This window comes from Pelodiscus sinensis, chromosome 13 (genome assembly GCF_049634645.1).
Source record: "Pelodiscus sinensis isolate JC-2024 chromosome 13, ASM4963464v1, whole genome shotgun sequence".
Taxonomy (NCBI): domain Eukaryota; kingdom Metazoa; phylum Chordata; order Testudines; family Trionychidae; genus Pelodiscus; species Pelodiscus sinensis.
Window position 1 is genome coordinate 777,765 of NC_134723.1, and position 23,805 is coordinate 801,569.

At 64.5% G+C, this 23,805-nt stretch overlaps 2 protein-coding genes across 3 annotated transcripts in view; both read right to left on the reverse strand.

Annotated features, from left to right (window-relative positions):
- MPP1 (MAGUK p55 scaffold protein 1) overlaps positions 1-8,758 on the reverse strand; it is a 28,519-nt gene extending 19,761 nt beyond the window's left edge. Inside the window, exon 1 of the mRNA XM_075941244.1 lies at positions 8,504-8,758. Coding sequence (XP_075797359.1) covers positions 8,504-8,605 — 102 coding nt within the window. The 5' untranslated portion in view covers positions 8,606-8,758. The remainder of the gene's footprint in view (positions 1-8,503) is intronic.
- Positions 8,759-10,452: 1,694 nt separating this feature from the next.
- SMIM9 (small integral membrane protein 9) lies at positions 10,453-20,674 on the reverse strand. 2 transcript variants are annotated; one of them, XR_012907038.1, is made up of 5 exons: positions 19,797-20,674; positions 16,790-17,104; positions 14,355-14,484; positions 12,011-13,432; positions 10,453-10,650 (listed from the first exon to the last, which is right to left on the reverse strand). XR_012907038.1 is itself a non-coding variant. In XM_075941270.1 (4 exons), exons 1-4 carry the CDS (start codon positions 19,906-19,908, stop codon positions 13,417-13,419), a joined length of 573 nt encoding a protein of 190 aa, XP_075797385.1. In that variant the 5' UTR covers positions 19,909-20,460; the 3' UTR covers positions 10,453-13,416. The 2 variants fall into 2 exon arrangements, 1 of the variants encoding a protein (XP_075797385.1); XM_075941270.1 differs by having other exon boundaries at positions 10,453-13,432; positions 19,797-20,460.
- Between the last annotated feature and the right edge of the window lie 3,131 nt (positions 20,675-23,805).

Sequence of the window (23,805 nt, forward strand, 5' to 3'; positions counted from 1 at the left end):
GACGCTGTGGAGCTGGGCTGGGTTCTAGGATTGGGATGGGCGGGGGGGGGGCAGGTCTGAGGGACGCTGTGGAGCCGGGCTGGGTTCTAGGATTGGGCTGGCGGGGGCGGGGGGCAGGTCTGAGGGACGCTGTGGAGCCGGGCTGGGTTCTAGGATTGGGATGGGCGGGGGGGGGGGCAGGTCTGAGGGACGCTGTGGAGCCGGGCTGGGTTCTAGGATTGGGATGGGCGGGGGGGGGGGCAGGTCTGAGGGACGCTGTGGAGCCGGGCTGGGTTCTAGGATTGGGATGGGCGGGGGGGGGGGCAGGTCTGAGGGACGCTGTGGAGCCGGGCTGGGTTCTAGGATTGGGATGGGCAGGGGGCGGGGGGCAGGTCTGAGGGACGCTGTGGAGCCGGGCTGGGTTCTAGGATTGGGATGGGCGGGGGGGGGGGGCAGGTCTGAGGGACGCTGTGGAGCCGGGCTGGGTTCTAGGATTGGGATGGGCGGGGGGGGGGGGCAGGTCTGAGGGACGCTGTGGAGCCGGGCTGGGTTCTAGGATTGGGATGGGCGGGGGGGGGGGGGGGCAGGTCTGAGGGACGCTGTGGAGCCGGGCTGGGTTCTAGGATTGGGATGGGCGGGGGGGGCAGGTCTGAGGGACGCTGTGGAGCCGGGCTGGGTTCTAGGATTGGGATGGGCGGGGGGGGGCAGGTCTGAGGGACGCTGTGGAGCCGGGCTGGGTTCTAGGATTGGGCTGGCGGGGGGGGTAGGTCTGAGGGAAGCTGTGGAGCCGGGCTGGGTTCTAGGATTGGGATGGGCGGGGGGGGGCAGGTCTGAGGGAAGCTGTGGAGCCGGGCTGGGTTCTAGGATTGGGATGGGCGGGGGGGGCAGGTCTGAGGGACGCTGTGGAGCCGGGCTGGGTTCTAGGATTGGGCTGGCGGGGGGGGGTCAGGTCTGAGGGAAGCTGTGAAGCCGGGCTGGGTTCTAGGATTGGGATGGGCGGGAGGGCAGGTCTGAGGGACGCTGTGGAGCCGGGCTGGGTTCTAGGATTGGGATGGGCGGGGGGGGGGGCAGGTCTGAGGGACGCTGTGGAGCCGGGCTGGGTTCTAGGATTGGGCTGGCGGGGGGGGGAAATCTGTGGGTCAGGTCTGAGGCGTGTTGCAAAGTTGCCAACTCTTGTGATTTTACCGCCATGGCTCCCGGCAGCCCTACGAGGAGTGTCGCTGGTGCCGGTAACCGATAAGCGTCAGCCTGTCGGTTGCCCGGTTACACTCTTACAGGAGCCTGACGATTTGGGGCAGTGGGGTTTGGCCGCTGCAGTGGCAGAGCTGGGTGAGGTGCCCAGGGCTGGCATCGGGGGGCTGGGCGTGGGAGAGATGCTCCAGGACTGAGATGCACTGGCGCGGTGCCGGAGGTCGCTGGCGCGGTGCCGGAGGTCGCTGGCGCGCCAGCAGAGCCATGCGGAGTTCCCAGGGGCACAAGCCGTCACTGCAATAGCAGGCGGTGCTGTAAATCACGAGGGTGCGGTGGTAGAGCAGCAGCCAGGGGTGCAGGGCAGCAGCAGAGCTGGGCAGGGACAGCTCAGAAAGCCCCAAAACCTTTGCCTAGAAATTCAAGAGCCGGGCAGGTTGCTCCTGCCCGACGTGTTAAATCCGTCTGGCCAGAGATGCGGCTGCCACCCCAGCCAGGTGCAGCACGTGGCTGAGCGACAAGCCCCAGGCGGATGAGGAGCCAGGTCCGCAACGCAGGCCGGGGAGACAGAACACACCGAGATGCGCCTGGGCCCAGGGAGCAGACAGGGCGGGAGAGCAGGAGGACCCGTGGGGAAGCTCTGGGCAGGGAAGGGAGCTGTTCTGAGGCAGGCGGCTCCCGGTCTCCAGCAGGCTCCCTGCGCCCAGCCAGAGTTCAAAGTGTCTCCAGGGAGCCGAGTCAGCAGGGCTTCCCCTTTATCGCGGGGCGACTGACTCAGCAGGATTCCAGCACCCGGCTCAGCACATTCCCGTCAGCGGATCCGGCTGGGGGCAGCCTAGGACTCCCCTCCCCCCGCTCCGACCTTTGCTTCCAGCTGCGTAATGGGCGACATGCCCTGCCCAGTAGCTGCTCAGCAGCCTAGCAGCTGGGGCGCTCACTGGCTGCCGCGCTACACAGCCTTTTGCCCAGGCAGTCCGTCAGCCCAAGCCACCAACGCGGCTCTGGACACGGCTCAGTGCCAACGGCTGCAGCTGCACAAAGCAGGCAATCCTGGGATGGGGCAGGGACTCTCCCAGGAAGCAGCGACAGAGATGGGGGGCCAGGGGGACTATTGCTGTGACAGGGTGGCCAGAAGGGCAGATGCCAGCCTGGAAGCATCCCCAGGGGAATCCTGAGCAGGAGGGGGGGGGCTCTTTTATCTCGGCCCTCGGCCCTGGGACACCCACATCTGGATCTGGGGCCAAGGAGACTGAGCGGTTGCCAGGGTCAGAGAACAAGCAAAGGAGGAGACAGCGAGTCGAGGGGCTCAATCGATTTAGCTTACGAGAAGGTGACAGGGCTGGATCCCGGCCCGGGCACAGACGTTTGAACATGGGCTCACCCGTCTCGCAAGCAGGGCCCAGTGGCAGGACGTGAGGCAAAGCAGGCTGGAAATATGGGAACATCTTTAACGACGAGGGTAATTAGCCACGGGGCCAGTTTGCTGAGGCTGCCTGGACTCCCCAGCAGCAGCCGCTGCTCACGCAAGACTGGCTCTTCCCCCAAAGGACGGCCCTAGAAGTTAGAGGGAGTCTCGCACGAGCAGGCAGGCAGACTGTACTCGCACCATCGCCCCTGGGGGCGGCACGACAGGACCAGCACGAGCCCAGGCAGGAGTGGGCAGCCGGGGGCAGAGGCAGCTCATGGAGGAGGAGCTCCGCACACCTGCTCCCAACCTCTCCTCCGTCCCCCCACCCGCCCTGCTGAAACGACTCTGGGAAAAGCAAAGCGCAGGGGAGAAGAAAGAGGGACAGGAGAGCCAGCTGCTCTGCTGCGGGCAGCTGGGCTAACAGCCCCACACACAGCCAGGGCCAGCCCCTTGGGGTTAAACAGGCGCCGGCCTTGGTGTTCTACCTGGGTTCAATCAAGGCGGGTCCCAAGCAGACGCCGCAGCAGAGGGGAAAGCACGAGGCGCGGAGGGTTACAGGGACTGGCAACGCAAAGCTCTCAGCTGTCTGAGTCTGGCAGGACTCAGCGAGGCCCCAGCTACCGGAGCCCCAGGACTACATGACAGTGGCAGCCAAGTACACTGCTAGCCCTGGCTCCTGGAGAAAGGGTTGGAAAAGGGACCTCAGTTGGGGCTGGCCGGACGCAGTCAGGCGGCAGCAGCGACCACAGCAGCAAAGCGGGTCCAGGGCTGCGCTCCGCGTACGCCAGAAAAGGGGAAGTTTGAAAGGGCTGGTGCAGTCAGGAACCCGATCCCGTGCTGGCTTCGTTTCCACGCGGGTGGGTAAACGCAGCATTTCCATCCCGCCAAGCAGCATCTCCAGGCCGCAGCAAGGCAACGGGCGACCGTGAGCTTCCCAAGAACAAGACCGAAAAGCCTCCATTCCGAGCTGGCTTGGACAAAGGGGCCAGGCAGCGGGGCTGGGCCAGGCCTGGCTAAGGGGATGTGCCACAGCCTGGTCAGAGCAAACCTCCTGCAAAGCCAGAGCTCCACAGCAGGGCCTTGTGTGGCCTGTTGATCCTCAGAGCCGGGGCCACGAGGGTCTGGCAGAGCCGGCTGCTCATGCAGGGCTCTCCACTGCCTCGGAGGGTGCTGGCCGGGCGCCCTGCGAGGGGCCAGTGGCAGCAAAAGTACAGCCCGAATGCTGGCCCAGCAGAACCCGGGCAGCCATGGCAAGGGGTGGTGCCGCACTTGGTGCACTGGGACCCAGCTCAGGCCAGAGCCCAGGGCACCTGGTGCCGCTTTGAAGATCCAGGCTCAGTTCTCGGGCACAGTGCTGCTGCTCTGCACACCCGGGCTTCGTGGGGCTTTGCAGACAGGCCTGTGAGGGCCACACGTGCCAAGGGATGGAGGGTGCAGCACATCCAGAATGGGCAGCGGCTGGGTAGGGGGGTCCTGCAGAAAGGGGTCTAGGGGTCCTAGAGGACCACAAGCTAAATACCAGCCACAGTGTGATGCTGTTGCAAAAAAAAGCAAATGTGATTCTGGGCGGCATTCACAGGAGCAAGACACGAGGAGTCGTCCTTCCGCTCTGCTCTGCGCTGGGCAGGTCTCAGTTGGAGGACTGTGTCCAGTTCTGGGCCCCGCATTCCAGGAAAGATGTGGAGAAACTGGAGAGGGTGCAGAGAAGAGCAACGAGAACGATTCAAGGTCTAGAGAACAGGAGCTAGGAGGGGAGGCTGAAGGAATTGGGCTCGTTTAGTTTGGAAAGGAGAAGACAGAGGGGACAGGAGAGCGGTTTTCAGGCATCTAAAAGGGTGTCACAAGAAAGAGGGAGAAAAATTGGTCTGTCCTCAGAAGCTAAGGAGGACAAGACGCAAGGGGCTTAAACTGCAGCAAGGGAGGTTGAGGTTGGGCATCAGGAAAAACTTCCTGCCAGTCAGGCTGGTGAAACACTGGAATCAATTGCCCGGGGAGGTTGTGGAATCCCCATCTCTGGGGATATTTAAGAGCAGGTTAGATAAACATCTGTCAGGAATGGTAAATGGTGCAGGGTCCTGCCATGAGGGCAGGGACTGGACTCGACCTCTCGAGGGCCCTTCCAGCCCTAGTGTTCTCTAATTGTATCCATTCCACCCCCAAGGTACCAACCCAGCCCCAGCACCAGGGTTCCCTGCCAGCTGGGCACCCGGGCGGCCACTAAGAGATTCCAATGCCATCCAGCTGATTAGAAGAGCGCCGCTGCTAACGTGTGTTCCTGTTGGTGGTGCACATTGGCACACACAATAAAGTTTCCTCTGCACATGGAACACTGCCCAGCACCCCACTGGGAGCAAGGCAGAGCAGTCAGATGATCAAGCTCTGGAGTGTCTGAATCCAGCCCCCATCTGTAAAATGGGCTGGCGAGAGGAGACTCCTTGGAAAGGCCCAGCCACCCTCCCCCCCAGGGCACACGAGTCCTGGGGGAGGAGAGGCACAAGCAGCCCCAGCATAGCAAAGGAGGCCCCCACCGCTAGGCTATCAACCATGAACTTCCCAGCACTTCGATCATTCACCTTGTCCAAAGAGCCGCTCTGCCCCCTGCATGCCCGAAAGGGGATGGAGCCACCTGCCTCCGCGTGGTCAGCTTTGGCTGGAAGCCAGGACTCCCATGGGAAACCCAGGCTGCCAAGCTCCCCGGGGCTCTCGGGCTGGTACAGCGACCCAAGGAACAGCGAGCGACCGCCTGGCTCCATCACAGCCGCTCCTCCCAGAATCCATCCACCACCCGGGAGGGAGGGCAAGGCCAGAGCCCCAGTGCCAGCCCCAAGAGGGCCCGGGGACCCGCCCAGCCTCACTAGCCCAGTTAAGGGCACAGGCTGTCTTCCCCCTCCCAAGCCGTAAGCAAGCCATTCACAACAGCACAACCCAGCTACTCTCCCCTGGGCCTGCTAGCTGTGCACAGAGACAGCTCAAGCTCCCCAGCTGGTTACTGATCACCAGGGCTCCTTGGGGGCACAGGCCCCTTCCAATGTGGTACCTGCAGCCAGGGGGCTTTGACGGACTGGGAGAGGCTCTGTGTCTCAATGGGCCGAGAGGAGGGAAGAGCACCCGGCTGCAGTGCCCACCCACAGCTGGAGAGAGAAAAGGAGGCAGCAAGGAGCCAGGGAAGCCCTGGAGACCCCACCCATGTGCCCAGCACAGTAAAGGGTTAAGCAGCAGGGCCAGGGGCCGGGGACCCTCCTCCTTCGCCACCCGTCCGGAGGGCTGGGACACAGCACGGAGCCCGCGGCGACTATTCAGCGCACGTTCCACACAAAAAGCATCATAAGGAGGCTGAACCTGCCCATTATGAATTTGTGAGAGCAGAACATTTCATCTCCCGTTTCAAAATGGCTTTTCATTGCAATTTGCTCCTACCCAGAAAGGCCCAAACCGGGTTCAAAACGCCACTTGGGAGCTTGGATTTCCTCAAGCAAAGCGTCCTGCTCAGCTCCAACGGATTTTCAGAATTCCGGTTCACAGGAATACGCGTATTTCAACGTCCCTCCTGGGCTCAGAAACAGCTGGCTCCTTGCAGGCTCTGGGCCAAGGCCTGTCCCAAATGCCTTGACGCACCAGGAGACCTTTAGGAAAACAGAGCAGCCCCGTGCCCCCCAGCTCCCCACCAGCCCCACTGCTTATGCCTCGCTCCCTGCATCCCCATATGGCATCTGCGGCTCCTAAGGGTACAGACCCGCGGATGCAGAGCAGGGCACCAAGAGGAAACCCGGGGGCGCAGACTCCGAGCGGGTCCAGTCGCAGCGCCACTGCAGTCTGAGGCCACGGCACCCCGGTGGAGCCGGCTGTGGGATCTGGGGCAGTGAGCCGGGGGCAGGAACCGTGAAGAGTGACACACCAAACCCACCCTCCAGCCAGAGACTCCAGGGCTCTGGCGGAAAGCTCACTGACTCACTCAGGGGGGAGGGGATGGCTTATTGCACAACAGGGTGGGTTAAGGATAAAGTTTCAGTCTGGTCTCCAGTTTCCTCCCTGCTTGTGTGAGTTTAAAACCAGAAGCCTCATTGCTCAAGTGTGCAGCTGGCGAGTGACCCCCCTCCCCAGGTACTGCTGGGCCAAACAGGCGAGCGCCTCACGGGATAGACTCATGGCTCCATGGAGTGCACAGGCTTCCCCGACTGACCGCTGGGCATGCGGCCGCTGCAGAGGCTCCCTTCCCCACCCCACTGCCACGCAGTGGCCTGTTCCCGTGGCTGAAGCCCATTGCCACGTCTCCTCCAGCCTGGCGCGGGGACCTGCGTGTGGAGGCTGCTCAGCAGCTACAGCAGCTCATGTGACAGGCAGCTCCAGTTCAGACCAGCTGCACTTTGCAGCAAAAACAAGAAAGAGCCTCGTCTTTGCCTGGAGCTGCAGCCCCCTCCTCCCGCTCGGCAACCCCAAAACGGCAAATCCTCTTCCAAGCCAGCTTGACATGCCCCTCCCGCTGCCTGTCCTCCAGGAGAGGAGAGGAGAGGAGAGGAGAGGAGAGCCGCCCACGAAACGCTCAGCAAGAAACAGAACAGGGCCATTCCCGACAGATTCGGGGCCAGCTGCCCCCCAACCGCACTCCGAGACCGAGGGCCAGTGAATGCCACCTCCCTCCATGGCACCTGTCCCTCTCCAGAACTGATCAACGCTGCCCCCACATCAGCCAGGCAGGTAACATGGGAGTAACACAGAGCACCACCCCCCCACTCCCAGCCACGGCACCCCTGCCTCTAACCCTGATGCCACCCACTCTAGTTTCACACCACTCTAATGCTGCTGTCTTCACGGGAGTCGCTCCGGATTCACACGAGAGACGGGCCCTGGGCTCTGCCGGGGCTGGGATCCAAGCAAAGTGGAGCGCTAACAGCTGATCTCTTTGGAGCTGTGCAGAGCAGTGGCTGCCATAGCCAGCCTCAACCCTTGTGTGTGGCTCTCAGAAAAGGCTGCAAGGCTGCGCGGGGCGAGAACAAGAACCGAGAGATGCTGCAGTAAACACCTTCCAGCATGGATCTCAGAGCACACCAGGAGTGGGACCCTTCCCCCCTGGTGCAGATGGAGAAACGGAGTGGTGCAGAGCCACTGTGAGCCCCAGGGCCAGGCTCTAGTTGGCCCTGCTTCGCCAGCCGTGGGGGGGACCGGTGCCATGCCACACCTGTACCCCAAACCGCTCGGCACGTCAGTTCCACCCAGGGAAGGCAGGAGCTAGCGACTCAGAACTAGACATCTAAGGGCAGGTGCCCACCGCTGAGGGCTGCTTGGGCTGGCACTGTGATAAATACCCAGGCACTGACAGTGTTGGCCTCGGTGCATTGCAAAGCCAGCCCCCAGCAGCACCAGCATCCCAGCCCGCAGGCACCAGCGGCGTTAACGAGCACCAGAAGCACCACAGGGAGCTGTTAGCGTCCCCCTGGGGCCACCTTTGCAGGCAGGAAGCTCCCGGGGACCTTAGCCTGGGGGAAGGGCCGAGCTCTGCACGCAGCAGGCAGGGCAGCCGCTTGCAGGAGGCTGTGGGTCGTGGCACCCACCTCGTGTTCTGCTGCTGCTCTTGGCTCCCCCCCCTTCTCTGGCGGGTGCTGCTCAGGGCACATGCCACAGGGCTCCTCTGCTGGGCCCCTCTCCCAGCACTGGGGGGCACAGCCTGCCCTGAGCCGGAGGCCGAGCTCAGCATGCGCCCTCCAGCAGGGAGGGGCCCAAAGGTGCTGTGGGGGGTGCCCCCCAGTCTGTGTCCAAAACAAGCTTTGCAACTGCCCCTTCCCTGGGCAGGGGCTTCAGCATTGGGCGGGGGGGGCGCTTTACGGCAACTTCTACCCCCCCCCCGGCCTGGTGAGCGGGCCCCGAGCCCCCGGCACCAGTCGCCTTGTACCCAGCGCCCTGCCCCGTGAGTCCGGCTGCCGCGCCCCTCACCTCGGCCTTGGGCCGGCTCTGCAGCAGGTGCTCCAGGTACAGGTCGGAGAGCGCGGTCCGCATGCTGCCCACGCTGGCGCCCCGGCTGGACTTGAGCGTCATGTCGGGCTCGCTGCAGCCGGCCGGGCGGGGGCTTGGCCGGCTCCAGTCCCCGGGCCGGGGGCGCTGCAGCGGCTCGGTCCGGCGCGGGCTGCGGAACCGCGCAAGAAGGACGCGCCGGGCAGCGCAGGGGCAGGCGCCGGGCTCGGTCACTCCCCCGCCCCGCCCCGCCGGAGAGCCGCGCCCCCGGGGCCCGGAGAGCCCGGCAGGGCGGAGAGAGGCTGATGGGGAGGCCCCGCTTCTCCCCCAGCCGTGCGCCCCCCCCCCCCGCTTCTCCCCCAGCCGTGCGCCCCCCCCGCCTTCCTCTTCCCCGCCCCCAGCCAGCCGTGCGCCCCCCCGCTTCTCCCCCAGCCGTGCGCCCCCCCCGCCTTCCAATTCCCCGCCCCCAGCCAGCCGTGCGCCCCCCCCTCTTCCCTCCCAGCCGTGCGCCCCCCCCCGCCTTCCTCTTCCCCGCCCCCAGCCAGCCGTGCGCCCCCCCCCGCTTCTCCCCCAGCCGTGCGCCCCCCCCGCCTTCCAATTCCCCGCCCCCAGCCAGCCGTGCGCCCCCCCCGCTTCCCTCCCAGCCGTGCGCCCCCCCGCTTCTCCCCCAGCCGTGCGCCCCCCCGCCTTCCTCTTCCCCGCCCCCAGCCAGCCGTGCGCCCCCCCGCTTCTCCCCCAGCCGTGCGCCCCCCCCGCTTCCCTCCCAGCCGTGCGCCCCCCCCGCTTCTCCCCCAGCCGTGCGCCCTCCCGCCTTCCTCTTCCCCGCCCCCAGCCAGCCGTGCGCCCCCCCCGCTTCCCTCCCAGCCGTGCGCCCCCCCCGCCTTCCTCTTCCCCGCCCCCAGCCAGCCGCGCGCCCCCCCACTTCCCAGCCAGCCGCGCGCCCCCCCGCCTTCCTCTTCCCCGCCCCCAGCCAGCCGTGCGCCCCCCCCCGCTTCCCTCCCAGCCGTGCGCCCCCCCGCTTCTCCCCCAGCCGTGCGCCCCCCCGCCTTCCTCTTCCCCGCCCCCAGCCAGCCGTGCGCCCCCCCGCTTCTCCCCCAGCCGTGCGCCCCCCCCGCTTCCCTCCCAGCCGTGCGCCCCCCCACTTCCCAGCCAGCCGCGCGCCCCCCCGCCTTCCTCTTCCCCGCCCCCAGCCAGCCGTGCGCCCCCCCGCCTTCCTCTTCCCTGCCCCCAGCCAGCCGTGCGCCCCCCCGCCTTCCTCTTCCCTGCCCCCAGCCAGCCGTGCGCCCCCCTGCCTTCCTCTTCCCTCCCCCCAGCCAGCCGCGCGCCCCCCCGCCTTCCTCTTCCCCGCCCCCAGCCAGCCGCGCGCCCCCCCGCCTTCCTCTTCCCCGCCCCCAGCCAGCCGCGCGCCCCCCCGCCTTCCTCTTCCCCGCCCCCAGCCAGCCGCGCGCCCCCTGCCTTCCTCTTCCCCGCCCCCAGCCAGCCGCGCGCCCCCTGCCTTCCTCTTCCCCGCCCCCAGCCAGCCGCGCACCCCCTGCCTTCCTCTTCCCCGCCCCCAGCCAGCCGCGCGCCCCCTGCCTTCCTCTTCCCCGCCCCCAGCCAGCCGCGCACCCCCTGCCTTCCTCTTCCCCGCCCCCAGCCAGCCGCGCGCCCCCTGCCTTCCTCTTCCCCGCCCCCAGCCAGCCGCGCGCCCCCTGCCTTCCTCTTCCCCGCCCCCAGCCAGCCGCGCACCCCCTGCCTTCCTCTTCCCCGCCCCCAGCCAGCCGCGCGCCCCCTGCCTTCCTCTTCCCCGCCCCCAGCCAGCCGCGCACCCCCCCGCCTTCCTCTTCCCTGCCCCCAGCCAGCCGTGCGCCCCCCGCCTTCCCGTGCTCTCCCAGTCCCCCCCATCACCACTCTCCCATCCCCCACACCCGCACTCTCCCAGTCCCCCCCCCCAATCCCTGGGGGTCAAATTAAACATTTCATTTCATTTTTGAGAATGTAAAAGCTTTTTGAAATGGAGGAGAGGTTGAAATGCCATTTGTCCGGACTGGGGAAGTGTCCGAATGGGCACTTCAGTCTTCTTGGGAGTTCCCTCCAGAGCAGCTGGGAACTTCGCTGCCAATTTGTGAAATGTTTCCATGGACCCAAACCTGCATTTTTTTGATGAAAAAAGTTTAGTCTGAAAATGTTTGCCCAGCACTAAATGAAAAAGCCGCCAGCCTCTGAACAGAGTCCCAATGGTCCCCGCATGGCAGCCCAACAAAACAAGCCCCTGCTCCGCCCTGCCAGGCATGTGGGCACACGGCTACAGGGCCGTAGACTGCAACACGAGACCCAGCGTGGACAGGACTTGAGATCTGCCCGCCCCACAGCCCAGCCAGGTCCGCATGCTGAGCCCCGCTTCCCTGAAGTCGAGCTGTTCGGATCTGGGGGGTTGATTCACACCCGTCTCTAGAGGCCCGGTCAGAAAACCTCTGCTTGCCCCATCCCCCTGCGGGCCAAGGGGCTTTCCTGACTCTCCCGTCGGGGGTGCCACCTTGCCAGTGCTGAGAGGCGTTTGATCCAGGAGAACAGGAGTTGGCTGGAGAGTCAGAGACCTCGCTTCTCTTCTCAGCCCTCCACTGACCTTGTGCAAATCCTTCCCCTCCCACCCGTCCTGTTTTGTCTGCTCAGATAGCAGGAGACAGCAGATGTCCCAGAGAGCTCACGGTGTTTGCGCAGTGTCTAGTGCAAGGAGACCTTGGCGTTGGCCGGGACCCCGGCTGGTACAAGTCCCTCACGTCACAGCGCAGCCTGCTCGGGAGGGACCCGTACCACGACTCAGAACTGCAGCCGGGAAGGGCTTATCCCATTACAAAGGCACCTTGTAAACGAATGGAGCAAAGATTCTGTAAGCTCTTTTGTGGGGCTCCTGAGCAGTGCCTGTGAGCCACGGGTGGCAGGAAACCCTCTTTCTTACAGGGCAGAGCCACGTTGAGCTGGAGAGAAGCCAGAGGCGCCCATCAGGGAATGGGACATGGCAGGGCAGGCTTTGCAGATCTATGGGCTGGTAAGGGTCCCACAGGAAGATGAGCTGACAAGTAGCCAAGCTAACAGGCTGCACATGGGCCTAGGCTGCAGCATGACCAGATCAGGAGGGGAGGGGGTTTGGGTGCCACAGAAAGGGCAGCCTGACCCTACACCCTTCCTGACGTGGAAATTGCTGAGATGCAGTCAGAAGGGAGGAGCTTGTCTCTGTGCCCAGGGGTGTGTCCGACAGGGCCTGCAAACCATGCCCACACACATCTGCTGATGGAGGATCAGAAGAGAACCCGGAAGTAGGACCTGTTATTGGCCTGCTCATGAAAACAGGGAAGAAAAGTGTGTGTGGGGGGGGGGGGCACTTCTGGGCCTCTCCCTCTGGACACATCTTGTCCCACCAGCAGATGGACGCTTTGCCATTGGAAAGCCGCCGCTGTGGCATGGAGCACCAGCCAACTCCAGCAATTGAGTGTGGGGTGTTCTGCTTACCTGCTGCAGACGTGCCCGTGCTAAGTAAAGCGTAGCTGCAAGTGGAAGCACTCGTGCTGTCCTGCGCGTGCCATCTATCAGTCGGACGCCCACGACTTCCCTGATTTCTTTCCTGACGCATCCTTGCATGGAGCAAAGTTACTGAGACCTTTGCACTGAAAGACCCCTGGGCAACACAAGTCACATTAAACCCGTGTGGATGCTTTTACTCAGAATGAGAATGACCTGAATTCAGTTTAGTTTAATTCCCTGAAGTGACTTAATGAAACTTGATGTCAGTTAAGAATTAAACTGTTCAGGTCACTTTAATTCTGAAGAAAAGCATCCACACGGGCTTAATGTGATCTCACTAATTCACTTGAACATTATTTCAGGCCTGGCCTTACACGTTCCATTGATGACACCTCAGGTCTCCACCCCCTGGACTGCCAGAGCCAGGCTGTTCTCAGTCCCAGTGGAGATGCAGCTAGAACATTTCAGCTGCCTTTGCGTGGCGAGGTGGCGTTCTGACCGACAGCCCCTCCTGTCAGCGTAGGGCGGGTCTACGCCAGCATAGGGACAGTACAAAAATCAGACACCTAAAATGTCCAGCATCTTCTGATTTTTTTTCCCCTGCCAGGAGGTGAAAATACCAAACACCTGGCAACCCTGTGACACTCAGCAACCGGGCCCAGCCCCCTGGCCCCTCCCAGCCCCCCCAAGTCCCTTCTGCTCCCTACTTACCTGGTTCCACAGGGGAGCTCTCTTCCTGCACAGAGTAAGAAAAACCCCAAAAGCCTTAAAGGGGCTATGCTGGCTTTTTTTGTGAGGGTTTGATTTGTTTATTTTTTTGCTTAGTAACTGTTGGAGCCTTTTTTTTTCTCAACAACTTTGGTCTCTCCCCCTTTTTTTCCTCAACTGTTTTTTTTTGGGGGGGGAGGGGGTTTGGTATTTTGGTTAAACCATCTGGCAACCCTAGTCTCTGAAGGAGTCCCAGGTGCCTGTCTGACCTCCTGGCTGAGAAGCTGTCTCTGGCAGCCTATTGAGGGAACATGAACCTACACACCCAACTACCCGTGTGCCTGCCCGCCACCAAACTCCTCCTGCACACCCGCCCGCCCACCTCCTGGCCCCCACTAGGACCGAACTCCTCACCCGCTGCCTTTGGTCTGCCACACCAGGTAGACAAGCCCTAGGAGTTATTTGGAAATACGGAATTCAATGTGGCTGTTGGGAGAAAGTTCTTCATTCAAATAAAGCCCTGCAGTGGTAGTGACAGCACAGAGGGATCTGTCTGTGGAACATGCAGCCCTCGAACTTCCTGGGGAGGCTTCCTCCGGCTGGGCCGTGAGCATCTGGGCCCGGCTGGCGTCTCCTCGCAGGCCGGAGAGGACATGGGCACGTCTGCGGAAGCGCGTCTGGTCTCCTCAGTCCAAAAGAACCCTGGGAGAGCAGAGGAGCGGCAGGTCGCTCAGCGAAGGACTGACCGGGGAAGGGGCTGGGAGGCGGAATGACGGTGATGAAGGGGCGACGTGCTGTGGCTACACCCTTCTCCTGCCCGAGGGGACCCTGCTTCTGGCTGTGGGACCCGGAAGCGAAGGCCTGCCCAGGGTTACTGGAACCACACACCTCTCAGAGGTGGCGCCAGGCCCCGGGGAGCAGCCTCCGGCCACACACCCGCAATGGAAGGAGGCTGCTCAGGGCTTCCCCCACAGCAGGGCACAGTGCTCGGGCTCCTGCAAACGCTTTTTCAAAGAAAGGAAACGAATTGTTCCCACCCACCCCCGTCAAAGCGTCTCCCGGGACACAGGCTCCGAAGAGAGGGAGCGGGGGCGGGGCCGCATCAGCCATGGATGCTCTGAGTAGTTACCTCACCCTCCTTCCCGAGCGCCTAGTGTGGCACATCCAGCTGCGTGCCTGGCCCCTGGCCCCTGCGGTTTATTCCCAGCCTCTCCCCGGGGTGTCTTGCTACGGCGGGGGAGGAGAGCGATGCATTTCCGTTAGCGAGGCAGGCCAAGGAGCTGAACTTCGGCCGCGGTCCCTGGGGTTCATTCCAGTCTCAGACTGGCCCCTGAAAGCTGTCTCCTGCCCTTGGGGATGAGCTCTGGGCAGTGGTTCTCAGCGGTGCTGGCTTGGCTCCCCTTTGGGGTGTCGGGAGTTGTTTATGCCCCTCCCCAGGCAGGCAGCCCCAGCCGCAGCCGCCGTGATTCAGTCTTGCTGCCCTTACTTCTCCGCTGCGCTGCGGCCGCGCCGCCTTCGGAGCCAGGCCTTCAGCCTTGGCAAAGGAAGGAAGCGGCCACGCAGGGCTCTGGGCTGGGGACGCAGCGGGGCAGCGGCCTGTGCTCCGAAGCAGGCGCACACTTACGTGATGCAGCAGAGGAGGAGCATGAACCCCAAGGCCAGGGGGAAGGCGTACAGAGCTACCCGGGGGAAGGACTCCCGGACATGGATCCAGAGGTCATCCGTGTAGTCTGCCAGCCAGGACCTGCGGACTCCTGCAGAGGGGCACGTTCTCGTCAGCGAAAGGGGCGCGGTGGAACCGAACCGGCTGCAGGGTGTCCCGGGGAAGGTAGGGGCCGTTGCTGTCTGCCTCAGAGCCCGTAGAGCACCCGGGGGTGAGTCGCTGCTGCCTCCCCAGGGCCCAGCCGGCTCCTCACCCACCTGGTCTCTCCCGAGCCCCAGAGCAAGGGAAGACGGCGCCTGACTGCGCCTCAGGGACTTCGGGGTAGGCCCAGGGCACCTTGCATCCCTTGGTCACCAGTCTCAGTGCAGACCAGCTGGTAGTGCCCGCCCGAGGCCTGCCAGCCGTTTGCCTGCCCATGCCCGACGGTTCTGTACAGCAGAGCCTGCGGACACGTCCTCCTGGCATGCTGATGCATGTGTCTGCTCTTGGCAGGCTGCTGGGCCGGCGTCACATGAACCGGGACCCCGGGCTGAGCGCAGTGACGCCTGCAAGAGGCTCCTGGAAGGCCAGGGATTAACCGGAGCATGCGCCTCTAAGCTGAGAAGGGGTTACCTCAGGTCACGTTGGGATGTCTGAATCCAATTAGGGCTGGCGGAGGCCTTGAAACATCCCCTTCTGGGGAGCCTGACAGCGGAGCTGCCACTCCAGGGCAGGAGGCCAGGTGCCTGCCCGCAGGGGAGACAGCCAAACCCGAGCGCCTGTGAGGGGACGGGTGAGACTCCCAGGTAGACACCGTGCCCCAGTAGGAGGGGCAGCAAAAGGCACCTCTGGGTTTTTGTCTGAGACTGTTTGGAGGATCACGTCCTAGGCTGACAGCCACAGCACAACCAAGGGAGCACAGAAGGGGCCAGGCAAACTCTGCCGGAGTGGGGCTGGTTACCCCGGCCCCCGTTGCCGAGGGGAAGCGCCAAGGCTGGCGAGAGAAGAGGAGCCGGGGGGTCCCGTCTCGCTAGGGTTTGGACCTGAGAGGCAGGTCTGGGGGAAGCTGAAACAGCCTGACGGGCCTTCAGAAAGCCTGGAACCGCCCCGGAGACTCGTCTGCCTGGGGACACCCAGGAAAGTTGATTCAAATTAACGTCTGAAGTCGGTGAGTTAAACGTCATTAAGAGCCTGTCGTTCAGCATGGACATGGCCTTGCTGCGGTGGGATTGAATTGTGTGAGTGAAGCGAAATGGACTGACGGGCTCTTGAATCCTGAACGAGAGTGTCAACACAGCAGCTGGATGAGTTTCACTTATCTACACCTTTAGTTAATTCAGATTCACTTTCCTGAGTATTCCCATGTAGACAGACCCTAATACTGCTGGTTACATGTTGGGGTTTTCTCCGAGGAGTTTTGAACAGCGACTTGGAGGGGCTGGTGCTGACCCAAGCAGTTGAGATTTTTCATAAAAGTAGATTTAGAAAAGGTCCAATATCTGGCACTTATGCTGAAACATGAAGAGTCTGATCCAGTTTCTCTTCCTCCTGCTGCTGTGGACCCTCCTCCACGGCCCCTGGTGCTAGAGTGCCCTTATCTCTGCAGGCGCCTCATCTCTGCCTGCCCTTTGCCCTTGCAAGGAGCAGCCCGAGGCGCAGATAAGTGAGAGTCAGTGCCCTGGAGGCAGATTGCTTTTCCTTCTCCGGGAGCAATCAAAGCGCCAACCCTGAACTCTGAGCCCTGCTTCCAGTGGGAGTGGAGGGCACTGGGTGGCCGGGTAAACGTGCAGAACCCCACTGCCCCTTCTAGCACCGGGAACTGGCTGGGGCAGTTCCGCAGCCACCGCCCACGGCCACTCGCCTGCCCTGGTGCCAGGGGCTTTGGCACAGTGACCCAGCGCTGACGGGACGTGGTGCCGGAGCGCCTCTCTCGTCCCCCTGGCGGGGTCCTCTTGGGGCCAAGCTGGGGAGGGCCAGCTGCTCTCATGGGCACACTGAGAACTGGGGGCAGCTCAGCTGGGATCCTGCCCGTCCGGGGAGCAATGAGCCTGCAGCTCGGAGCGTGGCCAATGGCCGCCGCGGCGCCATTCTCTGCGGGGGGTCGGGCCTGTCTCTCAAACCCCAGCAACCTGGGGACCCCCACGCCGGCTTCTGATTTTCCCTGGTGGTGCTCACCCCCCACTCAGCCCCAGGCCGCACCCGCCCCTCCACCGCTTCCGCTGCCCCTCTCTAGCCCTCCCCGGGCGGGAGCTGCCCCTGCTCCTCCTGCGTGCCGCTGGACAGTTGCGCTGTCGGGTGCGGGGGGTTATCAGTGGGCGGGCAGCCCTGGGCATGGCTCAGGGACCCCCTGGAGCCGCCCCAGTCTGAGAACTGCTGCTCTGCCTCATGCGGCTTTAGCTGCTGCTTTTACTACTCACGCTGGCTTTCCTGGCCGGGCTCTCCTCTCTCTCCCGCAGCGAAGGGGCGAACTTTCCCCTCCTCCTGCAGAGCCAGAAGGCTCCCTGGGCCGGGTTCCTGGGCTCCCTGCGCCCGGCTCCGGAAGAGCTGCCTGCGTGGCCAGGGGATGAGCTGAGGCTTGGCGGTGGCCTGCTTGCAGGAGGCAGCGGCAGTCAGGCAGAGCAGCACTGGAAATACAGCAGTGTGCCGCAGCGGTGCCATGGCTTCCTCCGGCAGCGCTGGGGCCACCTGCCCCTCGCGCCTGCTCTTGCTCTCGTCTCCGCCGGGAGGGATCCCTTGGCCACAAGAAAACGGACAGAGAGAGAGCTTGGGGCTGCTGCTGCTGCGAGAAGACTCAGCCGCTGCTCGGGGGGAAATTCCCCTAAGCTGGGGCTGGCGGGTAACTGTCCACAGGGCCCGAGCCAGCGCCCGGGGGGGGTCCTTTCCACGGGTTCCCGTGGCCTTTGGAACAGCCCCACGTAACGCCAGTGGCACGTGGGCGGCTGTTGGGACGTGCGTAGGCAGCCCCTTCGTTCCCTCCTGCCTGGCTCACTGGTCGCTGGCTCGTGCGGATTTCTCGCTAGTAAGAGGGTCTCAGGAGGAAAGATCTGCCCGTGTGAGTGGCCAGGCCTGAGCTGTGACACTGGGCTGTCGGGGTGCAGGATCAGGCTGCCTCCGAATGCTCCCTGGACTCATGCCTGGCCTAGAATCCTAGGACACGGGAGCTGGCAGGGTGTGACGTAGTGGGGGTAATTGCTGGGCTGTGGTGACCCCTGCTGTCTGGAGCAAGACCCAGCAGGGAAAACCTCGCTAGGCAGAGGTAAGGCCAAACTGGTTGAACCAGTGGCCAGACACCCCCCATGGAGAGGAACAAAGGAAGGTGGATGCTGCCCTGACTGGGGGGGCAGGGCTGCAAGGGAATTTAGTTAGTTACTGTGGGAGAGGATGGAGGAGAGCCTAGGAGAAGGGGCTGGAGTTTAGGGGCCCAGTCTCCCCCATCTCAAGGGGGCCTGAGGCACCCTAGCCCAGCTCTGTGGCCAGACTACATCTGTGCTGTGCTGTATCCTGGAGAGGCAATAAACTTCCTCTATTCCACCGGCTGGTGCAGTCTGTTTGTGCCATTTCGGGGTGCAGGAGACGGGGAACCCCCAACGCACCGTCACACAGGGACCTCGCGAGGCATCGAGCCCAGCCCTGCCCATGTCCTGACTGCGACATACCGAGCACCCTGCGGCTCTGCGCACCTAGCAGGACTCTCTTGGGCATCCCTAGGGGCAGCAGCGCTCCCCGTGCCCTCGCCGGGCGGGAGAGAGGCTCCTAGCAGCCCAGCCCCGCAACGTCCCTCAGTGAAGGGGGGCCCAAAGAGCAGGGAAGAGGAGAATGACTGAAGTGGGAAGAGCCATGGAGGATCTTAGCCGAGAGACTCAGCGAGTCCACCCCGCCGCCAGAGGCAAACGGAGCCACTCTGCCATGCCACGGACACTGCGTCTGAGCCCTCGAAATGACGGGTGCAGGCAGGGTCAGCAGTGCCCCCTGGCGCTGCGCCCCCGCCAGCTGCAGATGCTGCCTGGAAGCTGCACCAGACAATGGCGTCCGGGGTACGTGAAAGTCCTGGGGCAGCAAATGCCTCCAGACAGCACGGGGTCGCGTTGTGTGATCAATAGCCCCAGGCTCCGCTCACGCCAGGACACCGCTGCCCAGCCGGTCAGGTCCTGAGCTGGCTTCAGTCCTGGCTCAGCCCAAGGCTTGGCTAGGTCGCTGTCCCTCTGCCAGGGCTCCCACCTGTGAAGTGGCGGTAACAGCACTGACCTCCGCCCCGATGGAGGCTCTGTGCGATTGACTAGCTGGGAGGGGTTCAGATGGGGATGTGTAATGTCATATTAATAACCCTGAGCCCTCCCATAGCGCTTTTCACCTGTGCTCGGGAAAGGAGGGCAATGCCAGGATCCCCATAGGGAAACTGAGGCACGGAGCGCCAACGGATCAGTGTAGGGTGGGACGTGACCCGCCTCCCAGTTCAGCACCTGTTCGCTAAGCGACTGCTCCCAGCGGTTCCTGTTTGGGGCTCTGATGATGTATTTCGTAAGAACAGGAGGGGGCCAGCCGGGTGTCCTGTCAGCCGGCAGTGGCCAGGGCCAGGCGCCCCAGCAGGAAGGAGCAGAGCAGGGGACTGATGGCCAAGAGCTGCTCATTCAGGCTACTTCGGCAGGGTGCGCTGGCGACGGCCGGGCCGGTTCCGAGCCTGCGGCCCAGCCCGCCGAGTGGTGGTTTTTGCCGCAAAGGAGTCATGGGGCTCTCCCGATCCTGGGCCAGCTGTGCTCCCAAGCCACGACAAGGGCTCCTCGCTCAGGACACTGGTCCTGCGATGCTGCAGTGGGGCTGAGCTGGGTAACTGGATCCCCTGCCCTGGGCAGCAGCCACTGCAGGGGCCAAAGGAAAGGATCCCCCGGCTGCCCATATCAGCACCGCCTGGGGCCTCCTGTCTGCGCCCCCCCAGCTGAGGTGTCACCATAGGCCGCTGCTGAGTGCGGGGAGCGGGGGCTGCTATTGCAACACGCAGGAGCCCTGCCCCCTGCAGCACGGCGAGAGCAGGGTGCCTGTGTGTTTCCGTCCCCCGCCGACCACCCACCAGAGCGGAGGTCACGGGGGGGATGCCCCATGCGCCTGCACCAGGGGGCAGGCCTTGTCACCCAGGGCAGGTAGGGGCCGACCCGCATCAGGCTTCCTGTTGCTTGTCTCCAAGGGCCTGGCTGTCCTGGCTGGCAGCAGCATCTCGGGATCTCACTGCGCCGCCCAGCAAAGAGCTGCTCTTCCAGTCCCAGGGACGCCCGTCCCACCCTGGGCATGCGCACGGAGCGACCAGCGAGCCAGGGCGTCAAGGCCACTTCCCCTCCTTTACCTGGGCCACATCCCAGCGCGAGGACGGAGCCCAACGGGCGCCAGGTTCACAAAACGATTTCTGTCCAGGGCCAGTTGCCAGGTACTCACTGCCAGGGCGGCCGAGCGCCGGGGGACAAGTCCAGACGGCGGCAGAGCGCCAGCCCCGAGGACACGCAGGGCGGATCTTGGCGGCCTCCACGCTGGCTTCCAAAGCTGCCATGTGGAACCTGCTGCTCTATGACATCACCCCTCGGCCCTTCCCCGCACCCGCCTTGGTTAGACGGGGAGCTCTCGCTTCAGGAGCCAGCTACGGGCAGGGATCTGAACCCCGGCCCAGCCCCAATCCAGAGGGGTTAAGGACCAGCCCCCAGCCAAGCATCTGAGAGGCTCATGAGAGCCAGGCGTGGGCCTGTGACAGGGAGGAACACAGCGCACCGGGGTGTCACCCAACCAGACGGGCTGTTATTGCTGGGGACACCCCGGGAGGCGCCCAGGAGAGCTGGAGCTGCAAGAGCCTGCAGCACTGAAAGCTGCACCCCTCTCCCGGGCATGAGGCAAGAGCCAGGGAACCAGTCTTCTCCTATCTGGCTGCGAGCCATTCCCTGGCAGGGCTGGGGCGCCTCACAACCGCCCGAGAGAGCTCTGTCGGCGGGAGCCGGGCGCCAGCCCCCCCTCACAACCGCCCGAGAGAGCTGTGTCGGAGGGAGCCGGGCGCCAGCCCCCCTCACAACCGCCCGAGAGAGCTGTGTCGGTGAGAGCCGGGCGCCAGCCCCCTCACAACCGCCCGAGAGAGCTGTGTCGGTGAGAGCCGGGCGCCAGCCCCCTCACAACCGCCCGAGAGAGCTGTGTCGGCGGGAGCCGGGCGCCAGCCCCCCTCACAACCGCCCGAGAGAGCTGTGTCGGAGGGAGCCGGGCGCCAGCCCCCCTCACAACCGCCCGAGAGAGCTGTGTCGGAGGGAGCCGGGCGCCAGCCCCCCTCACAACCGCCCGAGAGAGCTCTGTCGGCGGGAGCCGGGCGCCAGCCCCCCTCACAACCGCCCGAGAGAGCTGTGTCGGCGAGAGCCGGGCGCCAGCCCCCCTCACAACCGCCCGAGAGAGCTGTGTCGGCGGGAGCCGGGCGCCAGCCCCCTCACAACCGCCCAAGAGAGCTCTGTCGGCGGGAGCCGGGCGCCAGCCCCCTCACAACCGCCCGAGAGAGCTGTGTCGGCGGGAGCCGGGCACCAGCCCCCCTCACAACCGCCCGAGAGAGCTGTGTCGGAGGGAGCCGGGCGCCAGCCCCCCTCACAACTGCCCGAGAGAGCTGTGTCGGAGGGAGCCGGGCGCCAGCCCCCCTCACAACCGCCCGAGAGAGCTGTGTCGGAGGGAGCCGGGCGCCAGCCCCCCTCACAACCGCCCGAGAGAGCTGTGTCGGCGGGAGCCGGGCGCCAGCCCCCTCACAACCGCCCGAGAGAGCTGTGTCGGTGAGAGCCGGGCGCCAGCCCCCTCACAACCGCCCGAGAGAGCTGTGTCGGAGGGAGCCGGGCGCCAGCCCCCCTCACAACCGCCCGAGAGAGCTGTGTCGGAGGGAGCCGGGAGCCAGCCCCCCTCACAACCGCCCGAGAGAGCTGTGTCGGTGAGAGCCGGGCGCCAGCCCCCTCACAACCGCCCGAGAGAGCTGTGTCGGAGGGAGCCAGGCGCCAGCCCCCTCACAACCGCCCGAGAGAGCTGTGTCGGCGGGAGCCGGGCGCCAGCCCCCTCACAACCGCCCGAGAGAGCTGTGTCGGCGGGAGCCGGGCGCCAGCCCCCTCACAACCGCCCGAGAGAGCTGTGTCGGAGGGAGCCGGGCGCCAGCCCCCCTCACAACCGCCCGAGAGAGCTGTGTCGGAGGGAGCCGGGCGCCAGCCCCCCTCACAACCGCCCGAGAGAGCTGTGTCGGCGGGAGCCGGGCGCCAGCCCCCTCACAACCGCCCGAGAGAGCTGTGTCGGCGGGAGCCGGGCGCCAGCCCCCCTCACAACCGCCCGAGAGAGCTGTGTCGGCGGGAGCCGGGCGCCAGCCCCCCTCACAACCGCCCGAGAGAGCTGTGTCGGAGGGAGCCAGGCGCCAGCCCCCTCACAACCGCCCGAGAGAGCTGTGTCGGAGGGAGCCGGGCGCCAGCCCCCTCACAACCGCCCGAGAGAGCTGTGTCGGAGGGAGCCGGGCGCCAGCCCCCCTCACAACCGCCCGAGAGAGCTGTGTCGGAGGGAGCCGGGCGCCAGCCCCCTCACAACTGCCCGAGAGAGCTGTGTCGGCGGGAGCCAGGCGCCAGCCCCCCTCACAACCGCCCGAGAGAGCTGTGTCGGAGGGAGCCGGGCGCCAGCCCCCCTCACAACCGCCCGAGAGAGCTGTGTCGGAGGGAGCCGGGCGCCAGCCCCCCTCACAACCGCCCGAGAGAGCTGTGTCGGAGGGAGCCGGGCGCCAGCCCCCTCACAACCGCCCGAGAGAGCTGTGTCGGAGGGAGCCGGGCGCCAGCCCCGCTCCCAGTCCTAGCATGAGGGCTGGGAGCAGGAGTCCCGTGGGCTGTGGGGCTGGAGCAGTGAGATCCCACTGGTCGGTTAACTGATTCACTGGGATTTTACATCCCTGCCCTCCACCCTGCTCCCTGTGCTCTGACCCCAGCATGCCCTCCCGCACAGTCGTTTGCCTTTCCCATGGAAGATTAGCTCTTGAACATCACCCGCCTCCCGGAATCCCTGGGCTGGTGTAGGGGAGGCCAGGGGCTCTCCACCTTTCCCACTTTCTGAGAGACAGGGACCCCTTCCCTCCCCAAGGCCTCAGCATCACTCCCTAGGGGTCTGTCTACACTAGTTCGAACTAGGGTGGTTAATGTAGGCAACCGGAGTTGCAAATGAAGCCCGGGATTTGAATTTCCCAGGCTTCATTTGCATCTTGCCGGGCGCCGCCATTTTTAAATGTCCGCTAGTGCGGACTCTGTGCCCGCGGCTACACGCGGCTACACGCGGCTACACGCGGCACGGACTGGGTAGTTCGGACTAGGCTTCCTATTCCGTTTCATGAGGAGTAACGGTAGTTCGGAATAGGAAGCGGCACCTGGCATGTTGCAAATGAAGCCTGGGAAATTCAAATCCTGGGCTTCATTTGCCGCTCCGGTTGCCTACGTTACCACCCTCGTTCGAACTAGGGGGCTAGTGTAGACGTACCCTCAGGTCCCTGACTGTTGTTTCCCTGCAGCCTCTGCCCTCTGCCAACTTACGCTCTGACTGTCCGCAGTGCGGCAGACCCTGGCACCATAGCTGGGTGGTACTGCAGTGGGGAGGGTCCCGTTAGGCTCTCGGGGTATTTTCCCCCAAATGAACGTCTGCTTTTGCCAGGGAGATGCACTTATTTCCATTCTGTGAGTTCGCTTCTCCCTCCAGTCTTAAGGTTTTCAACAAAAATCTAAAAAACTGCAAAGACAATTTTCAATCAACCCCCCCCCCCCCCCCCCACGGGTGCCTGGCATGTCCCTTGGCGCGGAGCAGAAGTGCGCACTGTCCAGCTCTCAATCAGCCCTCTATGAAAAGATACAGGCTCTTCTGGGATCAGCCAAAGAGCCATGAAGCCATCTCAGAGAATCCCAGGGCTGGACGAGACCTCAGGAGGTCAAGTCCAGCCCCCGCCCAAGGCAGGACCCCTCTGCTCCAGGATTTCCCCTCCGAGTCGATGGGGGACTAGAGTTTGCTGCTGCCCGGGATAGCGGCAACACGGTTCACACAGCAGAGCTCTGAGAGCAACCTCCCTCCCCGTTCTCGGTTGAAAGGAGCCCTGGCCCGGTCTGTCGGACGCTTGGGGGGAGCCTCCCAGAGACCCTGAACAGCCCAACCAGCTCCCGGCCGACTCCCCCAGCGTCAGGGCGGGCTCAGTGGGAAGCGGCCAGATGGCCTTACCAACGGAGCGGGAACCTCCGCAGGCCTGCTGGCCAGGTCCGCGGGGTGGGAGGGGGCGTCTGGGACAATCCGACGGCCTGCTGGGCTGCACTCTGGCGACCAGCACCCAGGGCAGAGGCCCACGGGCGGAAGCCAAGCCCGGAGAAGGGGGGTTACTCCTGGGAATGAGCAAGCACCTTGCTGAGGGTGGAATGTGGCAGCGGGCCTGAAAGTG

Excerpts from the sequence above, each read along its gene's own strand:
- SMIM9 (XM_075941270.1), bottom strand. The coding sequence starts at position 19,908 with ATGGCAGCTTTGGAAGCCAGCGTGGAGGCCGCCAAGATCCGCCCTGCG. Across the intron at positions 17,105-19,796 it reads GGCGCTCGGCCGCCCTGGCA|GGATCCCTCCCGGCGGAGAC; the intron begins GTGAGTACCTGG and ends CTTGTGGCCAAG. Across the intron at positions 14,485-16,789 it reads GCCCGGCCAGGAAAGCCAGC|GAGTCCGCAGGTCCTGGCTG; the intron begins GTGAGTAGTAAA and ends GCCCCTCTGCAG.